This window comes from Equus quagga, chromosome 7, assembly GCF_021613505.1.
Source record: "Equus quagga isolate Etosha38 chromosome 7, UCLA_HA_Equagga_1.0, whole genome shotgun sequence".
Classification (NCBI taxonomy): domain Eukaryota; kingdom Metazoa; phylum Chordata; class Mammalia; order Perissodactyla; family Equidae; genus Equus; species Equus quagga.
Window position 1 is genome coordinate 10,384,407 of NC_060273.1, and position 20,826 is coordinate 10,405,232.

General features: G+C 46.1%; 1 protein-coding gene across 2 annotated transcripts in view; it reads right to left on the minus strand.

Moving 5' to 3' along the window:
* CPPED1 (calcineurin like phosphoesterase domain containing 1) overlaps positions 1 to 20,826 on the minus strand; it is a 155,166-nt gene that overhangs the window by 37,778 nt on the left and 96,562 nt on the right. Inside the window, exon 4 of one of the 2 annotated variants that reach the window (XM_046667844.1) lies at positions 15,531 to 15,999. The exons of the other annotated variant lie outside the window; for it this stretch is intronic. Within the exon in view, the coding sequence (XP_046523800.1) occupies positions 15,770 to 15,999 (230 nt within the window). The 3' untranslated portion in view covers positions 15,531 to 15,769. Of the gene's footprint in view, positions 1 to 15,530; positions 16,000 to 20,826 lie in introns of those variants that run through there. 2 annotated transcript variants of the gene reach the window in all.

Consider the following 20,826-nt stretch of genomic DNA (forward strand, 5'->3'; position numbering starts at 1 on the left):
GAACATCTTTCCCCAGAGCCCCCCAGACTTCCTTTAACTCTCATTGGCTAGAACTGAATCACATGCCCATGCCTAGACCCATCACAGATGTGATCTAGAAGGTTCTACAAGCTCTGGGTGCTGCCACCCTGGTCAGCCTATTAAATGACACTCTCCCCTCAGTGGCCCCTTTCAATTCCTTGAATGACATGCTCCTTCCTGCTTTAGGACCTTTTCATGTATTAGTCCCCAGTCTGGAGTGGTCTCCCTGTTAGTACCAATGCACCCTTCATATCTCGGTTAAGTTTTTAAAGGAACTTACTGAACCTCTCTATGCCTCCCTTTTGTCCTCAGGAAATGCATTCACATTATTTACTTATTATTTTTCTTTCACAGTTCTGTGGGGTCACTGTGCTCAGCTGGGCGGTTCTTCAGTTGGTCTCACTTGGGGTCCATGCAGTTGCTGTCAGATGGCGGTTATGGCACTTGTGACCAAGATGGCTTCATCACACACCTGGTGCCTTGGAGGGGACAGCAGGAAGGCTGGGACTTCTCTCTCTCTTCCTGTGGTCTTTTCATATGACTTGGCCTTCTTTCCTTGGTGACTGGATCCCAAAAGCACAAAAGTGGCAGACGCCAGGTCTTCTGAAGGCTTGGACCCAGAGCTGGCATGCTGTCACTTCTGCCATCTTCCGCTGGGTTAAAATGAGTCCCAGGACCACCCCAAAGTCAAGGGGAGGGGTCTATGCAGGGTCTGGACACTGAGAGGCATGGGACCGGGAGCAATCTTTGAAGACTGGCTACCATATCATTTTAACAAGCTACCTAAAGAGCATCAGTAGCTTCCAGAAGAGATAAAAGGTAATCCTTTAAATTCACTGGCATCACAAGACACACTCAGGCAACTGAATAAGTAGCTAAAGCCACATTTCTTCTAACCCTAGACAATGTTCTGTTCCCCAAAAGCCCACATCGCGTAGGAAGACAACTAAAATAATTATTTAGCCTTTTCCTTAGGAGGGCTCAACCTCTAAGGTCCTTACTCAACAACTGATGCTCCTCTCTTTTGGGGGGGGGGGTGGCCTTGAGACACAGCAGTGATCATGAAAGAACCCACTGGAACAAGAGTCAGGAGTTGTACTTTAAGATCCCGACTTGGCAATTAAGAAGCCAACGCTTTGGGGCATCTCTTCCCCTGGGCCCAAACCTTCCCTTCCCTCTGGAAATGAGAAGGTGGGAGCGGATAAGGGGTGGAAATCGGTTTTTTCTCGGGCAAGGTTTCCCACAGTAGTGGCCTGTACCACCAGAGGGGCAGAAAAGAAGCTCTCATGACATGTTACGTGACTTTACGAGGCACACCCACCTGGCATTAAATAACATTGAGTCACTTAGCGAGAAACTTACTTCATCTCAAGATCTTTTTCAGTCTTTCTGCTCACACCAAGGAGAAAGCCACAGCTGGGTGTTGGTATGTCTTTAACCCTCCAACACGTGGTGGAGTAATGAGGATGATAAGACTAGCTGCTATAATGAACAACTCCAAAAGTCTTACTGTCTTAACTCAATAAGGGCTTATTCCTTGCCCCACTCAGTCACTCTGGCACCCAACCTCCATCCGTCTAGTGGCTCTGCCAAACCTCAGGCCTTGGAGTCTTCCTTATACCCCTGCATCCAGCTGGCAGGCAGAGGAACAAAGGCAGCATGGAGGTCTGCTTGAGAGGGTTTTAGAGCTGGGCCCGGACGTGGCATGCGTCCCTTCCTCCCGCATTCTATTGGTCAAAACGGCCATGGGGCCTCACTTAGAAGCAAGGAGGCTGGGCAGGAAGGCTTAACAGCGAACCAAGGAGAAAGAGAACACTGATATTGGTGAACCATTAGCCAGTCACTGCCATACTTCCAGTCTTGTGGGCCAGAAAATTCTGGAAGCAGCAGCATCTCAGCAGAATTAAGTTACATTGTTTGGCTCTCAGAGTGGCTATGTCTGCTGTCACCTTCTCTTTATGGCCAGCAATACTGGTTTTCCGTTTTGGTTGGTAATGTAAAATTTCCTTATTAAATAAATACCCTTTAAAAAAGTGAATCAGTGTGACAAAAAGCATAGATATAGGAATGCCCGACATTTGGGAAACATTGATCTCGGGCAGCACTGTCCAAGGGAACCTTCTGAAATGTTCTATCCTGTGCTGTCCAAAACAGTAGTCACTAGCCACATGTTGCTACTGAGCACCTGAAATGTGGCTAGTGTGACCGAGGAACTGTATTTTTAATTTAATTTAATTTAAATTTTACTATTTAAGACAATGCAGATCTAAGGTGATAACCACGATTGACAAGGAATGCCTGGAACAGGTCTCCAGGAGAATTCAGAAGGCAGTAGTGCTGTGATAGATTATTAATGTCTGGCTTGGGTATGAGAGGGGAAGTGATGATAAGCGTGCCATTTATTGGTCATTGCTACACTAGATCTTCTTAGAGAGTCTTTCTAACCTTCCAGAATTATGTGTCCTTCCCTAAACCTTCAGGAGAATTTAGTACCCACTTAAAGATCTGTCCAACCCAGGATGCGGTGGAAATATTTGTCTCTGGTCTCTGGGTTCCTTTTAAAACCTCCTACCATCTGTTCCTTTCCTGACAAACCAAGTGACTATTGACTGGAGGGATTAACTTGAAAGTACTCACCCATATCTACATGCATTTGCCCCGAAACTAATGATTTCAGGCTTCTGAGATGTGAGTCACCGTCTCTTTTTCTCGAGAAAGACATTGCAAAACCACCTCTTTGGAGGCAGGGGGTCATTACCAACGGAAAAGGGAAGGACCCCTTCTGTTTAATGTGTGGCTAAAAGTGGGATGCCGGAAATAACCTTTTCCCATGTGACTGCAGAGGTGGGACAGGCTGTCAACAGGCTCCGGCTGTCTTGGAGAGGAGTCCACAGCTTCCGCTGCGGAGAAGGGAGGCAGGCATGGGGCAGCACCCTCTCCCGAGAAGGCGAATGTCAGGGAGGCTGGCAGCCCTCCCCCAGCATCCCTGCCAGGCATGGAGGGACGGGTCACAGGGCTGACCCTGGCTGGCATTTTAGACAGCTTTATAATTATACTATCTATTTTTCCACTTAGCAGTGACCTTTTGATCGTCTCCTTTGGGAGCGTGTGTGTTTTAGCTGTGTCTTTTATCTTAGCTTCATACCCTAATCATCATTTTTCTTTTCTCTTCTTCTCTGATCTTCTTTAGTATTTAGACCACAACCCTGGGTGGTCAGGGCCAGCTAGGTTTCTCTCTCCTTCTGCTTTCTCCTATTATTGAATTACCTTGAATAAGCCCCTTCACCTCTCTGACCTCAGTTTCCCATTTGTGAAATAAACTATTTTGATTGGATCAAAGAAATTGGTGACATATAACTCTTGACTTGGCTCACCATGTTTCTGCCACCTGCTGTTGTCACTGCTATAGTCCAAGTCCTCATCCTCTGTCATAGTTGGGACCATGGACCTACCATTCCAAAATGGTGGCCCACAGGCACTTGGCTCCCCTCCAATCCATTCTCCAACCTGAGTTGGAGTGATCTTTTCAAATGTAAATTGGATCGTATTACCCTCACTCACCCCCCTACACCTTCCAAGACCAACATCCGTAACTAACATGTTCTTGAAGGCTCCATGTGGTCCAGTGTCTACCCACCTCTCATCCCTACTTCATGACATTTCCCCTCTCTCTCGGTCCTCCAGCCATGCCAGCCTTTCAGCTCCTCAAACATGCCATGCTCCCTCTGGTCACAGGACATTTGCACCAAATGCTCCCCTAGCCTAGAACAGCGGCTCCCAAACATGGCTGCACATTAGAATCACCTTGGAAACTTAACAAAACCCTGATGCCCAGGTTTCACCCCTGACCCTGAGATTAGAGTCTTTGGGGATGCAGGCTAGGCATCAGTATTTCTAAAATCTCCCCAGATGACTCCATGAGCAGCCAAGATGGAGAACGAATGAGCTGGGTGCTCTTTTTCCTTTCCATCTCTCTTACCCTCTCATCCTCTGTCATCCTAGATGCCACGTCAGAGTGCTGTTCCTGATCCCCACCTTTGTCTCAGTTAGACCTCATGGATTACTTTCACGGAGGATTTTTTATCAAGCATGTATTGGCCAGCTTGGGTGTCATAACAAAACACCATGTTCTGGTTGGCTTAGAGCAACTGAAATTTATTTCCTCACAGTTCTGGAGGCTGGAAGTCTGAGATCAGGCTGCCAGAAGGGTTGGTTTTCCAGCGAGGGCTCTCTTCCTGGTTTGTAGACGGCTGCCTTCTCACTGTCCTCACAGGGCAGGGAGAGAGGCAGAGACAGAGACGGTGATCTGGTCTCTTCCTCTTCTTATGAGGACACTAATCCCATCATGGGGGCCCCACCCTCATGAGCTCATCTAAACCTAATCACCTCCCAAGACCCCCCTCCAAACACCATCACACTGAGGCTTAGGGCTTCAACATAAGAATTTTGGGGTGACGCAAACATTCAGTTCATAGCACAACACTGAGATTTCCTTTCCATGCCCAGACATCTCTCGAAACTCAAGTGCCAGATAATTGATCCAGCTCCCTTCAGATGAAAGATGTCAATAAGGAGGAATATTGTTACACTATCAAATAGCCTATCGTGAATTGGGGCATCAATTCATAAGCCGTAAATGGAATAGGTTTTGAAAAATATGAGTGTCTTTTCTATTTGGCAGAATAAAAGCCACCCAAGTGGCACCTCATGACATCATAAAAGTACTCAGGGATTTTTGTCTTTTTAATACTCAAGTGGGGCCGGCAGGCTGTTTGCCAACTGCTGCATAATCACATGAGGGTTTTGATCAGACACACGAGCCAGGGGACTTGACTTGAGACATTCAGGGCAGGCAGTCCATCTCACTCATCCACTGCTGTATCCTGGGACCTGGAGAGGGCCTGGCAAAGAGTAGGCGCTCAATAAATATTTGCAGAATAATTGAGGCTCATGAATGTGCATCTATGACGCATTGGCTCATCCCTCCCAAATAGGCTGGTCCTGAATTTCTGGACCAGAAATGAACTCTCGTGAGTCTCTGCTGTCTCCTGATCAGTCAGGGTCCATTACTCCCTTGTTGTGCCTATAATCCTCTCACCCAGTCTCCTGCTCTGGCTTAGGGGAGTAAGTTGCAGAGGTAGAATGGAGAAGATAATGAGAGTTGAGATCAATATGTGGGATGGGGCATTAGTAAGCCCTCCTTTGGCTTGCAAACAGAAAACTGTCTTAAGCCAAGAAGGAAAGTTGTTGGCTCATTTAATTGAGCAGCCAGGCATTCACTGGCTTCAGGTTGGGCTGGACCCAGGGGCTCATGTTGGTTCCTTATTTTTATTTCTTTATCTCTCTTCCCCACATTTCTCTGCTCTAGTTTCCTTTATGATGTTTTATTCCCAGGTATGTTCTCCTCTAGGTGAGGCCCCCAGCAGACAGAGAGCCTCTCCTCCCAATACTTCCAGCAAGAGTCCTGGGATTGTGTCTTCTTGGTCTGACCTGGGTCACGTGGCCCTCTTTGGCACCCTGGCACCAGAACCGTGGCACTCTGATATGTCACATGCACTCCTGCTTCCACCATGGCAAAGCCCAGGAACGGGACCAGCCCCATCTAAACAACATAGACTAAAGTGGGGCAGAGGAGTCCCCCCAAAGTAAAACCAGAAGGGGCAATGGATGCTGCGTAGGTATAAGCAACAGATGTCAGTGGCATGTGGGTGGTTCAGACGGCCGTTAAGTCACCCCGGATGAAGGTTAGATTTGTGGTGGACAGGAAGACCGTTAATAAGGTCCCAAAGCCTTCCATGAAAGACAGATGAGTTGCCAGAAGATCAGTAGATGATTCGAATGAGAATGAGCCATGAGGTGTGTCCCCAGCACAGAGCGGGTATCCAAGAGCTTGCGGAATGGATACTACAATGTTGTGATTTATAAGAAATCTGTGTATTTGGTTATTCAGGGGACCTAAATGTATTTCTCAGATATATGTGGCCTTCATCCACAGTGCCTGGCCCACAGCTCCCCAAATTCTTGGCATTTCCTGAGTGATAGGAGCAATGGGAGCATCTTTTGTTATAACATTTGGTCTCTTGTCCTCAGTTCCTGAAAACGCTTCGGGGCCATAAAGGTGAAATGGTTTCTGGGGAGAGAAGGGGGAGGTTGAGGTTGAATCAGTCGCCAATGGCCAATGACTTAGTCAGTCATGACTATGTAATGAAGCCTCCATATAAATCCAAAAGGACAGCTCTCTTTTCAGAGAGCTTCCATACAGGGGAAGCGGAACGTGTCCACGTGCCAGGGTGCTGGGCGCCAAGCTCCATGAGGACAGGAGCAACTTCATTCAGGACCTCGCCCTGTGGAGCTCTTCATCTGACTGTTGATTTGTACCCTTTCATATCTTTGGTAATAAATCAGTAATCTGGTGAGTAAATGAGTTTTCTTGAGTTCTGTAGCCATTCTAGCAAATTAATGGAACCTGACGTAGGGTCCTGGGAACCCCTGATTTACAGCCATTACGTCAGAAGGACAGGTAACAATCTGGTCTTGCAACTGGCATCTGAAGTGGCGGTCCTGTGGGGCTGAGCCCCTTCCTTGCGGAATCTGATTCTGTCTCCGGGTGGACAGTGTCAGAATTAAGCCGAATTCTCCAACACCTGGTGGTGTCCAAGAACTGCTTGTTGGTGTGGGGAAGTGTGCGCGCATGCACGTACACATTGGAATTGGGTCCAGGGACCCTTTGCAGACACATAAAAGAGCGGACGCAGTGGAGAAGCATGGTTTGGAAGACACACTGTCTGGGAGCCCACTGTCTCACTTACGGGATCTGTGTAAGTGGCGTGTTGGGGAGGGGACAGGTTACACTCAGAGATGCTGTAGGCAAAGCCAGGTCCTGCTTGGTTAGCGAGGTCAGAGGCAGTGGGGCTAGTCAGAGCTCACAGAAGAGACTGAAAACATAGGGGGCTTGTTCAACAGAAACAAGAGCTTCAGGGGCTGCGATGGGACATTTTGACAGAGAAGAGGTGGAGAGAATGTAGCAGGGATGGGCTGCTGGCAAAGACAAGGATCGAGAAGGCGACGTGATTACAGAGACTGAGAAACTTGGAATGCGCCTCCTGGCTCCTCTGATGGCGTATGGCTTCCCTCTTACAGATTTCCTGGAGCTGAATGACATGAAACCAGAAGACAGCACGGTTGCCAGACCACGTTCTCAGACCGTAATTAACTTTGTTAAAAATCTTTACCTCTCCAAAGCTCAAAGGAATCCTGCCACTGGGGAGTCAAATGATTGCCCTGCTCTTTTCCTTTTCAAACAAAAGCGTATTGTGAAATTTATCATGATCAATTAATATTTGTATCCGCTCTAATTCATCAGGTGTTGAAATGTTTTCCTTTCTGCTGGGTTTGATTTCACGACAATAAAGGGTACCCAGGGGCACGATGATTGCATTGGTAGTTTAATCTGAATTTCTGATGCTTTGTAAAATCCATCCCAATGCAAATGATTACTTTAGAGCTCTTGAAGAACCGAACTGGAGCCATGATGGGCAAGGTCTCCAGCACAGGGAGAAGCAGAGATGACTTGCTAATTCCCAGTTTCTCAGGATCCAGTGTTACCACCTTCAGAAAAGCCCGTCATGCACCGAAAGGGCATCACAATGATCAGCCTTGTTGGGGGGATGTTGCCGAACTGTCTACAGAACATCAAAAAGCTTGTTTTCTTCAATGATAATTAGAGCATCTCCCAGGGAGAGCTGGCTCATAAAGACGCTTCCTATGAAACTGCTCCATCCACACAAACAAGGCAGACAGGGAACCTCGACCGGGAGGCCAGAGGCCACCGCTAATTAGACATGACATCAGCATTTACACTCCACTGGCCAATTATGTTGGGAGAAGTAAATAAAGTTGATGAAACTTTCTTCTCCTCTGGGCCAGGAGCTGCAGAGTCTCCGTAGGTGAGTAGGGTTGGCCCAGAGACCCCCCTGCTGGACATCTTCTGGGGAACGTGCGAGTTTATTGCTAGAATTTATTGGAGAGAAAAAAAATAAAATAGTTAAATAATTAAATAGATACACTTGGTTCCATTTGTCAGAGGAGACAAAATTTTAGGATGGAAAGAAGATGCCTTCTGGTCTATGGCTCCAAGATGAACAGAGGGACCTCCATGGGGGATGGAGGTCAGGCAGGGGTCCTGTTTGATAACACGGTTGACCCTGTGCAGCTAAGGGGGGTATGTGTGTTGTTTCCACCCCTTCCGCCGTGGGAGGCTGGAGGCTTGCCCGCATGCCAGACCCGGCAGGCTACTTTGAGCTTTGGCACAGTGCAAGACTTACGGGTTCCAGAACCACATGGCTGGGTTTGAATCCAAGCTCTGCCACTTATGAGCTGGGTGATCTTGGGCAAGTTCCTTAATGTCTCTGTGCCTCAGTTTCCTCATCTGTAAGATGAAGGTAGTACAAGTACTTTTTTTTTTTTTGCTAGGTTTTTGGTTGGCATTCAGTGAGCTCATCCACATGAAGTGATCAGAAGAGGGGCTGGCCGTTTAGCTGACTTCCCCCATGTCTCAGCTGTCCCCTCCCTTACTGACCAGCGGGCAGTTTCTTTTTTCTTTTTGAGGCTGAACGATAAAAATACCGACTGTTGTTGTACTATTCATTGCCTCTGCCTTCTCTCCTCCCTTCCCCCATTGCCACGCCCATTCTCACGGCCTTTTGTAATTATCACCAATGACGTTATCCTAGGAATTCAAGAATGTGAATCCATTTTTAAGGAGCCAATTTGGAGGCTCAACATATGAATCGAGGGGCAGTGGGCCCCTCAGGATGCACTGCTGGGCTCTGTGCTGGGGTGGGGGTAGGGAATCAAACACATGATGCTCAATGATGATCAGCATCGTTATTACTATCTATCGTGCGCATATTCTGCACCTAACAGTATGCTAACGCACTAAGGAATAAGCTCATTTAGACCTTACGGGGAAGGTACAATATTGTTCCCATTTTATAGATAAGGAAACTGAGTCCCCCAAACAGGACATGACCTGACCAAGGCTACAGTTATTGCGTGACAGATCCAGGGCTCAAATCCAGATGGGCTGACTCGGTCCCAGTGACAACTTTTCCTCCCTGCCTCCCTCTCTCACTGGCCTGGAAGGGGTGGACATGCTAGAGGGAGAGAGATGGGTTAAGAGGCTGATTCAAGGAAATGAGCAGGTGATATGCCACTTGTCAAGCCCGGGAACAGTAGAAGAGAAAGGGTTTTTAGAAGGAGATGAATTAGATTTTGGAAATGGTGTGCCTGAGTCGTCGTTGGGACACTGTCATGCTGTCCAGTTGGCATTTGGAGTATAGGACTTGCAGGCTTAGAAGTTCGTTGCTTCTTAAAAATAGTTGATACGGGAACTGTCATCACAAAAGTGGTAATTAATGCTATTGGTGTCGATACTTCCGAATGACAGCAGGGAGTAGAGAAGGCTGCCTGGGACATAGGAAACATCAATAGTTAAATTATCTCATTGAGTTTGAAGGCTGCTTTCTGTTTGCAGGAGCTTGGCACAGGGCGTGGTACCTACTTGGCAAACATCTTTGGGATGGATGTATAATGGGAGGGAAAGGCCGTGATACGGAAGGGTTGCTGACTCCGGTGTATCAGCAGGGAGTTAACAGACATCTATAAGGAGTGCCAGGCCCGGGGCCAGGTGATGAGAACACAGAGGCCAACAGGATGCTATTCCTGCCCTCTGGTCATGATCGTGTCTGACAAACACTGGAGACCAGGAGTGCAGGCCGACATGATAAATACAGAAAACTTCATTTAAATGGCTTTTCAGGAAAGCAGTGACAGCTAAAACATGTGGTTTAGGGCTGCGATGTTCTCGTTTGGTTGTTTCAAAAAAAAAAAAAAAGCAAATCCAGCGAGTCTTTCAAAGATACTGTAAGAGATGCAATTGTTTAATTTCTCCATGACAGCTTCAAAGGACGGCTTCAAAGCCCAAGGAGAGACTTCTGTACGGCACGGTAGTAAGCCACACCCTGAATTTGCTCTCCTTCCATGTCTAAAACATCCATATGGTCCACCTGGAGGCAGAGCTTCTGCGAAAGCCAGATGGTTCCCAGTTCTATGCAGATGGTAGCTTTGCCTGACAAGACGAGGGTGAAGTGTGCACAATTCCAGAAAGTCTTACCTGCTCCACAAGGAAGCACGGAGTACCTCCGAGAAACTCAGTTGCAGGGAATGGAATATGCCTGTCAATCAACAATCAATCAACCCATGGTCCATCCACTCTGTCAGCACCACCGCCCTTTCCACCATCTTCGTTCTTGTCTCATGGCCAAGGCTGTGCTTCCAAACGCATTTCTTTTTTTTTTAAAGATTTTACTTTTTTCCTTTTTCTCCCCAAAGCCCCCCAGGTACATAGTTGTATATTCTTAGCTGTGGGTCCCTCCAGTTGTGGCATGTGGGACGCCGCCCCAGCGCGGTCTGATGAGCAGTGCCATGTCTGCGCCCAGGACTCGAACTCGGCAGGAGGACTGGTCTGTGGGGGCCTAAACCACTGAACTCCATGTGGAGCTGATGCCTTTTCCTGTTTGTTCAGCGTGCACCAGCCTGAACTCTTCAAGAAGATTCCCCTTTACTGCTTTTGCGGCTTCCACTTTTCTCTTGTGTTGAAACAAAGATGTTCCCTAAAGGTCTATTTTAATATTATGTCCTTAGGTCTCTTTTAGGGCTGCTAAATTTTCTCAGGAATCTCACTAATTCACATAACCTTTCCGGGCAGCACTTCCAAGATGCATTTTCACTTCTTCTGAGTTCCACCCTTGTATTTCCAGCCATCTCTTTACACATTCCCCTATAACCTTTAGTCTAGGATCAGTCTCTTAGCCAGGCTCACCTGCTTTGGTTACTGGGACAGCATTTGTCCAGTGAGTTGGGCTTAGAATTACTAAGAGTCCAGGACACTTCTGTTATTATCCCCAATTTCTTCAGTGTGAGTGGAGAACCAAAGATAACTTTTAGTTACTTATTGATCTGTTGACAACACTTTCCTTTTTTTTTTAAAGATTGGCCGTGAGCTAACATCTGTTGCCAATCTTCTTTTTTTTTCTTCTTCTTCTTCTCCCCAAAGCCCCCCAGTACAGTCGTACATTCTAGTTGTGAGTGCCTCTGCCTCAGCGTGGCCTGATGAGCAGTGCCATGTCCGTGCCCAGGATCCAAACTGATGAAACCCTGGGCCGCCGAAGCAGAGTGCACAAACTTAACCATGGGGCCGGCCCCGACAATACTTAACTTTAAGGACAATCCCCCATAAACTACCATAAGGCTTAGGAACATGGCCTCATTTCCTTCCTTCCTCCTCCACCTTGAGTATTAATATTGATAATTAGTATTGCTGCCTATCTTTACTTCCTGTATTTATTCCACATTCATTGCCAAGTATTCACTGAGCAGCTCCCCTGTGCTCCAGGCACGGTGCTGGGCATTGAGCAGAGTGGCCAATGAGACGGATGAGGTCGCTGCTGTTCTGGAGCTCGCAATCTGGTGAGGGACACACGTGAAGAGCATGAAATAAGCACAGTTCTTGGTGATGTGCTATGAGGAAAATAACCAAGACAGTGAGGAGGCGATGCCTGGGGATGCACAGCATGACCACAGACAGGGTGGGGAGGGAAAGCCACTCTGAAGGGTGACTTTTGAGCTGAGATCAAAATGATGACAAGAAGCCAGTTCCCATTAGAGGAAACAGCAAGAGCAAAGGGCAGTGGAGTGGCCCGCAAGGGCACGGTGCTACAGCCAAGGCGGAGAGGGAGGAACGGGGAGCAGGGCGTGGAGAGTTACAGCAAGGAGTGAGGACTTTCTTCTAGGTGAGGCGCAGTCACTCTAATGAGAAAAATTACTGCTTGAAAGACAAGTATCAGAATACATTCATGGAAAGTATCTTATACTTGTTCACATTCAAGCAACTTTATTCACGTGGAGAAAACCTAAAGGGAACATCCGATCTGTATATCCTTGTGTGTCTGAGTAGTCACTACTGCTAAAAAAAATAACGGAAACAAAAGTCCATTACAGGAAAAAGAGAATTTAGTCAGTAAAATCTTTTCTAGAAAGATGCTAAAGTCATTATTCCAAGAATCCTCTATTTTATATATATATATATATACACACACACACACTCCTAAGAGCTCTCCAATGGCCTAAGAGAGCATTTTATGAAGTTATAAGAAAATCAGTATTACCTGTCAAGTACTATCTCTTGCATGTGCAACCCAAACTGCTAAGGTTATGTGAACAAGAAATCCCTGATGTCTATTACAGAAAGCTTTTAATAGAGCTTGCCTTGACAATTTATTCCTAAATCTTCTTTTCTTCCCCCCAGCTCAGTACAATATTGCTACTTAATTTCCTGGCTGCACAAACCTGTTTTAGGCAACACCACTTGGGGAATAAGGTATTAAGAGTTCAAGTAAATGCAAATGATGTTTTTGCTACCTTTTCTCAAAAGATTTCGCATGAGAATAGACTATAATATGAAACTGTATTATGCGTATATAGTTCCAACAGTTACACATAATCTGTATCTTTCGCGGGAACATAAGGTAAATTGGTCCTAGTGTTATTATTCAGGCTTAAATAGCGCTTTAACTAGCGCTTGCCTTGTCACTCTCTATTGGGGACTGACGATCTCATAATGCTGAAAATCACAAGACATTGTGAAAGGTGTGTCTGTTTGCTGGTTCCATCAAGTTAACTAGATTTTTTTCCCCATGTTCTCCAACCTCAGGAGAAATGTGACTGAAGACTAGAGTTAAACTGATTTCTTGTAAACAGTGAATGGTCAGATGGTCATCTCCCGGCCCCCTGTCCACAAACTCACTCTTTGGAGTCTTGACAATCCAATTTTAAGTCACTTTAAATAACCTTCATCCTTTAGCCGCTTCTTATTTTTCCCAATTAAAATGACTAAGTGAGGGCGAAGCATTAGGTGGCACTCCTTGCCTTGAGAGAGCTGTGGGTTTCCTTCCCCTCACCCCGGGGTGGGAACTGAAAACGAGGAGTGAAGCACCAGCTGACGGAACATTGACTGTCGTGGGCAGAGCTGTGTCCTGTGGCCCATTATGGCTCAGGTCGGTTTTCCAATCTCCTGCAGTGTCTTTGTCTGAACAAGCTGCTCCCTGGATAGGCTGTGCCACCCGGAACCTGCTGCAATCAGAGGCCTCTGGGCCTCGTTGAGGCTTTGCAAACCCCGGCATGAAGTCCCAGGGCCTCGAGCTAACACTGGGTTCTTGCCCAGGAAAGATGGTCAAAGACGCTGATGTTGCCATGGCCTGAGCCTCACCTGAGACGAACATTTTCCAGGAAAGAGAAGACAGTGTTAAGGAGCATGGGCTGGACAGCAGGACCCTTTGCATCTCAATCCTTCCTTCCCCGCTGATGAGCTGTGTGACCCTGGCCATGTAGCCCCAATTCTCTGAGCCAAAGCACTTAACACATAATAGACACTCAAAACCGTAGCACTTATGATCATCAAGTATTTTATTGTTTTTCACGGTATAAGGCACTTGCATTTTTTTTTTTAAAGATTTTATTTTTTCCTTTTTCTCCCCAAAGCCCCCCGGTACATAGTTGTATATTCTTCGTTGTGGGTCCTTCTAGTTGTGGCATGTGGGACGCTGCCCCAGCGTGGCTCGATGAGCAGTGCCATGTCCACGCCCAGGACCGGAACCAACGAAACACTGGGCCGCCTGCAGCAGAGCGCACGAACTTAACCACTCGGCCACGGGGCCAGCCCCAAGGCACTTGCATTTTTAATATCTTTTTTTCTTTTAAGGAAAAAGGAATCATAAGTGAATGCATTGGTAATTGACTATTATCAGAACCTACCAAATCATTTCCTAACCTCTCTGAACCTCTCACCATTGGGGGATACTGCTGTTTGGTTACTTAAAACATGGTGAGAATTTCATGATTCCCTATTCTTAGCATATTCTTGCTTGTCTTGAATCAATTCTTTTACTTACTGGGTTTTTGGGCAAGGAGACTTAGTAAGTTTCATTCTCATTACTTTTAATTATCTCTGTATTTGCCCCAAACCCAAGTGCCAGGTCGGCTGCACATGTCCCACGACAGACGGCTCCATCGTCCACTGTGAGGAACCTCGCATCTCATCCATGAGCCTGGCACAGGATGCTGGTACCCAGTTCTGAAAGCGTTACCACATCCCAGGCCTCAAACGCTTGGCTTACGAGATCCACCTCTTACTGAATTCCTCTTTTTGATCTCATAGCCATACCTGTTTTAAAGAAAAACAGATACAAAGCAAGAATGCAGCAAAACACTGAAACAAGGGCATTCTAATTTTGAAAATTTTTAATTTTCTTGTGCCACATAACAATGAGCTATGGTGTGTCACCAATCTGTAGTATAATTAACTTCTTGTCTTTTGTTCCTTATGAATTTACATATCCAATTATCTTTCTATTTAATTTCTCATGGTTTTGCTACATTGACTAAAACTTTTTAACAGAGAAGTCTTTTAATTTAATAGACTTCGCAGGTCATTTGTAACCCGTCTGTTTTTAAAGTTGTTTTAGGATGACTGAACGCTCCTGCGTTATGCTGTGAAATTTGCTTGGCAGGAGTGGGGCACCTGGGTTCCCTGTCCACCAGGACAACTGCTGCAGACGACGAGGATGAAACCGCGCGGTGGTCGGGAGCTGCGGAGGAGACGCGGCAAGGTAGATTACGGGGGACAACGCTGTTCCCACGTCAGACCATCCACGCTCTTGCTCTTTCACGAAGGGACACTGCACTGTGCCTTTAATCAAAGAAGGCATCAGTTTAGATGACACGTATGAAAGCACTGTTTTCGCCCCATCGGGATTTCTGCTTTGTTTCTTTTGAGAACTCTGCATCAATTCCCACTTTTCCTGTCAAAGCAGACACGGTGAAGAGTCTCATAAACGGAGGGTGGTTCTGATTGCCTGAGAACACCAACCTGCAGAGTGACTGCAGCATCGAAAGTGAATAAACTCAAAATGTGCTGCTGAGTGGCTGCCGAGGAGGCACGTTATGGCTTTAGTTCTCGTCTCTTGGATGACGTTTTTATATATGGCCAATTTATGTGCAAAGGTGACTTTTCTAGTCACCACGAAGGCAAACTCAAGCTGTGACTCCTATCAACTGCATCGTCAGCAGTAGCAGAAGTCTCAGAGTCTAACAGCAAACGGCTCCTCAGCTCCTTGTTCAAGTCAGTCTTCAGGCTCAGGTAATGGGAGACATCCATGTGTTTTGTTCGGAAGGAAAGGAGATGCCCTTTGTTTCGCCTAGCACTGTGGGAGCTGTGACCAGAGTTTAATGCAAACAGATGCAGTTTGCTCAGGGATCACCAAAGATCACACGTGGACATCAAGTTGGGAGTGGCGTCCACAGGTAGACATCTGCCACCAGAGAATAATCCAATTTGAAAGCAGAGCCGAGGAACACAGCGTTAGGAGAATTCACTCAAACACTCATGCAGAGATGTTTCAATATCATTTATTCTTTTATTCCCAGGCTCCACTCCTCCCCTTCTCGTTCTTAAAGGGAGGGCAGTTCTATTTTGGATATAATTTAGGATACGACCCAGCTCTCTGATTTATGCAAAAGAACATAAATTCACAAATCTGCCTGGTATACTTTTATATTCAATAAGTGGTTGTCTGCAGCTGCTGTTTCTGGCAAAATAAAATAGCGGAAGTGAATAGATCATAAATGGCAATCATTTTTCTTTCAGCAAATCCATCAGGTCATCCTCCATCCCTTTCTCACTCAGCTCATCTAAACTGTAGTACCGATGGACGATCTTCTCCGCGGTGACCACCACGACTCGGAGCCCGTGGGTGTCCTTGCCCAGCTGGCATCCGATGGCAGACGACACCACCATGTCGAGGTTCTGGTAGATGCCCCCAGCGTTCCTGTGGTAGTGGCCCGAGAACACAGCTTTGACACCTGCAGGGAAGGGGACAAAACATCAGAGGCCAAGGCTTTCCATTTAGGTAACCTGGGGACTCCAATGTTTTCTTCCGTGCACAGCAGTGCACTGTTACGCTAAATGCGTAATGTTATTGAGGATATGATAAAAAAGAAGGCAGGATATGTGACATCCAGATTCCTTTCAAGGATAACTCATATATACAATGTATCATTAACACGTTTGTCATAACTAGCATGGAAAGTACTAGGGAACAAGAAGAGAGGAGGAAGATACGGCGAATGACTTTGGGAGAGGGGAAGAAGGCTGAAGGAAACATTGGAGGCCTCCGTAAACAACCACATGATGGATGTTGTATGTCTACAAAAAATGACGTTTGTGCAGTCTAATCAAGACAGCACAGCATGTTCAACATGTAATGTAACTAACTCCTCGGCTCCAAACTCAGAGCCATGATGGATAAAACAGAAAAAAGGAAAGCAAGGGATAGAGGGAGCCTCAAAACCAAATTAAATAGCTCTGTGGACCAGCAACGAAGCAGGAGGCAGAGTAATGAGTGGGGTTACAGCGTTCCTGGGACCTGAGCTCCTAGCAGACAACTGAGACCGAAAGCACTTGCTGAGATGAGGAAGTAAAGCCCGGCCCCCGTTTGGGAGAGGGGCTCACACGAGCACCTCGAGATGGAAGGACACGGCCGAAAACCGCTGTGGCTGCTGCCTGGGGCTGGGGCAGTGGTGGCCTCGTGTGAACAAGCATTTCAGGAAAAAAAGAGGCCTGATTTGTAAGGTTTACTAATTTCCACAGTGTAAACATTCTCCTTATGGCCAATTTCAAATTACCAACGTATGGCATTGAACCAGAAGTGGGAAGAGCTGTCCAGTAGCTCACCATTATGTGGTGTCTCCACCAAACAGATACAGAAGCTGTGAACAACCTAAGAGCACAGATGATAGCAATACCTAGCAAGATAATTAGAAAATGGTAAGTTGAGTATTTATTACCTTTGCTTTTTAACGCAATGGTGACTTTGTAGAATTTAATTTTTAATAATAGCTGTTTATTAATAACGAGCTCACAAAATTCCTTAAAATTTAATAATTGGTTTTCATGAGCTGGGAGGAGCTGTCTCCAGCACACCACTGGGCGAGGGCTTATCGCAACGGATAGGTCTAGGAAGGGAGCAGAGACACAGGCTCAAGTCCAGGAAATGAAACACGCTTCCCCAGTATGACTGTGGGATGAGGGCCCTACAGCATCGGGGCCTGGGCCTGGGGGCCGGGTCGCCCGGGTGGAAGTAACCAGAACCACTGGACAGGGAGAAGTCAGTCAAGAGAGAAGGTGAAAGGAAAAGAAAAAGAAAAAATGCCTTTTACTCAAACTGAACCTGAAATAAAAAATTCCACCACCCATGAAGAAATCTCACGCTAAGTGGACAGTCTACAAACGCTTCAATCAGGAATACGAATCCACTCCAGACAAAATCCATGACAGAACACTGAGAAATATCTGACATATGTTTAGGATATCAAAGTCCTTTAATAAGGACTAATATGTATAGAAAAGAACAACACATTATGACAAAAAACAGGCATGAATTGAATGAGAATAGTTGGTAATGAAAATTTAGAAATGGTGGACATAAAAGACATAACCATCAAAGTTGAAAATGAAACAACTCACAATAAATGGGGTAAATTCTCCTCATACACTGCTGGTGGGAATGCAAACTGGTGCAGCCACTATGGAAAACAGTATGGAGATTCCTCAAAAAATTAAAAATAGAACTACCATACGATCCAGCCATCCCACTACTGGCTATTTATCCAAAGAGCTTGAAGTCGGCAATCCCAAAAGTCCTATGCACCCCAATGTTCATTGCAGCATTATGTACAACAGCCAAGACGTGGAAGCAACCTAAGTGCCCATCAACAGATGATTGGATAAAGAAGATGTGGTACATATATACAATGGAATACTGCTCAGCTGCAAAACACAACAAAATCATTCCATTTGCAATAACATGGATGGACCTTGAGGGAATTATGTTAAGTGAAATAAGCCAGTTAGAGAAGGATAATCTCTGTATGACTCCACTCACATGAGGAATTTAAAAATGTGGACTAAGAACAGTTTAGTGGATACCGGGGAAAGGTGGGGTGGAGGGTGGGCACAAAGGGTGAAGTGGTGCACCTACAACACGAATGACAAACATTAATGTACAACTGAAATTTCACAAGATTGTAACCTATCATTAACTCAATAAAAAAAATAAAAATAAAAACTAAATAAATAAATGGGGTAAATTCTAACTGGATACTAATCAGAGAGGAAATTAGTGAATTAAAAGGGAGAATTGAGGAAATGAACCAGATGACAACACAGAGACGTAAGAAATATGAACAAGTAGCTCAAAGAGCCCAAAGGATGGACTAAGAGGTATTGATGGTGGTAAAATTAAAAAGCTTATTTAAAAAAGTATAGATAATTTCCAAAAGAACAGAAACGGAATACATGGCTTTCAATCAGCAAAGAGAGAAAAAAATCACAATAACCTAACAAACAAATGATCAAACAAAAATTTTTTAAATGTTACTAAAATGGAATGCAGGCTCTGGTGCAGAGAAACTGGATCACTCTTACAGTGCTGGTGGGAACGTAAAGTGGTGCAGCCACACTGGAAAAGGGTCTGGAAGTTTCTTATAAAAGTAACATGCACTTACTATATGACCTAAATGTCTTGGACTTTTATCCCAGAGAAATGAAAATTTATGTTCACTCAAAGATCTGTACACAGATGGCACAGCAGCTTTACCTGAAATAGCAAGAAATCAGAAACAACCTAAATGTCCTTCGATGGGTGAACGGTTAAACTGGGGTACATTCACACCATGGAATACTACTCAGCAATAAAAAAGGAGTGAACTATTGATACATGGAACAACCTGAATGGATATCAAGGAAATTATGCTGATTAAAACAAGCCAAACTCAAAAGTTTCATACTGTATGATTCCAGTTATATAACTTTCTTAAAATGACAGAATTGTAGATATGGATGCTAGGATGGGTGTGGCTATAGGAGGGTAGCAGGAGGGATCATTGTGCTGATGGAACTGTTCTGCATTTGACAATGATTCAAAAAGGTGTGAAGGAAACGCGCTCGAGACGTTTACAGCAGCTGCTTCTGGTCAGCAGGACTTGCAGACCCAACAGAGCTCCCCAGACCACAGCCATGCTTTGGGCAGGAACTGAGGCCCCCCGTGGGCAGACATGGCCGTCTGCCAGCTGCGGTCCACAGCCAGGGATGGAAGGAAGGTGACCCAGGTTTTGCTACTTCAAACAGCCCAGGGTGGGGAGAAACAGCTATTTCCAGGTACTGTTATTGGGATGCAAACAGATTCAACTCCGTTCACGGGGTAATTTGGCGCTGTCTTCTCACACTTTATTGTGCATTCCCCTTGACCCAACTCCACGATTTTTGTAGAAATTTATCCTCCAGACATACCCAGCGAAGAGTGTGCAGAGGTAGGTGTGTTGTGCCTGTGGGCATAAACACACACAGCACAGTGTTCACCCGGGCACTGTTCCTAACGTTCGTTGACGGGAGACTGGATAAATTATAGTATGTGCATTAAAAACAAGAAACAGATTTACTTGTACCGGCGCTGAAAGGCACCAAATACATTATTAAGTATGAACAGCGAGATGGAACAAAGTGTTGTGCGAGCCTGTTTTTGTAAGATAAAGACAGCATGCGCAGAAGAGGGTGTGCGCGCGTTTGAACCCCCCAGCTGAGTCGGGGGGACTCGTTCACTAAACCGCCACCCTGGTGATTTCACCAGGAGGGTGCCGGGCTGGGACTCGAGAGGGGGCATCGCTTTCTGCTTTCTTATTACTGCAGAGTAATGTTATCAGTGACCGTGAATCGATCTGGTGACCACGAACTAAACGTCAGGGTGACCTGAACAGCACAGAGAAGGCGTGACAGACAGACAGGGGAAAGGATGACAAGGGACGGACGTGCTGCCACTGCAGGGCCCGAGCCGCGTGGTTAGAAAGCTGCAGCTGGAACCAGGGTGGGGTGCCTGGTGGCTCCTCGCCACAAACGGAGATGACGAGCTCCGGAACCCTCTGACTGGAGGGCCTTGGAAACGACCTTCCTCCGCTGCCTTCCTGGGGTTTCCTAGCTGTGTGGCCTGTGCCGGCGGAGCCCAAGGGGGGTGCGTGCTATTAGAGCCGCTCGGGGAGCTGCTAACAGCCGTCAGAAAGCACATAGCATTATTATTATTTGGTTGGGTACAAAACTATGTTTATGAAAGTTGGCTCTTGATGCCTAACTCATAGTTGCAAACTACTATTCTGGAAGGAACGTGTGGCAATTTTGAAAGCAGCTCACATTAGCTGTAATTAGCTGTAAAAACTCATTTATGTTTGAATTTCACGCCGTATTTATTGGCATTTGCAGAGACAGGAGCATTAATGGGGACTGTGTGAGTGACCAGGGAATTTTCAGAGTGGATCCCGGTGGACCGTGGACAGCCAGGCTTCTCTGCAACATGCGTGTCCCATCCAGCTCCCTGTTCCAGGTCCCTTAGGACTCACTATGTACTGTCAATGTCCCAAGTCACAAAAAACGTGTCCGGATGAGGATTCATACGTTAACAGAGGCGCCTAAAGAGGGCTAGAGATAAAGACGAGAGAGACGGTCACCAAGCAGAGCCGCTGTGTTCAGAACCTTCTCCCCTCTGGTGAAAGGGAGCCCCCTGCCCCGTTACAATTAGGAACCTGACATTCTGGAGTCCTAAACGAGAAACTATGCAAAGGCCAAGTGCAAGTTTACAAAGG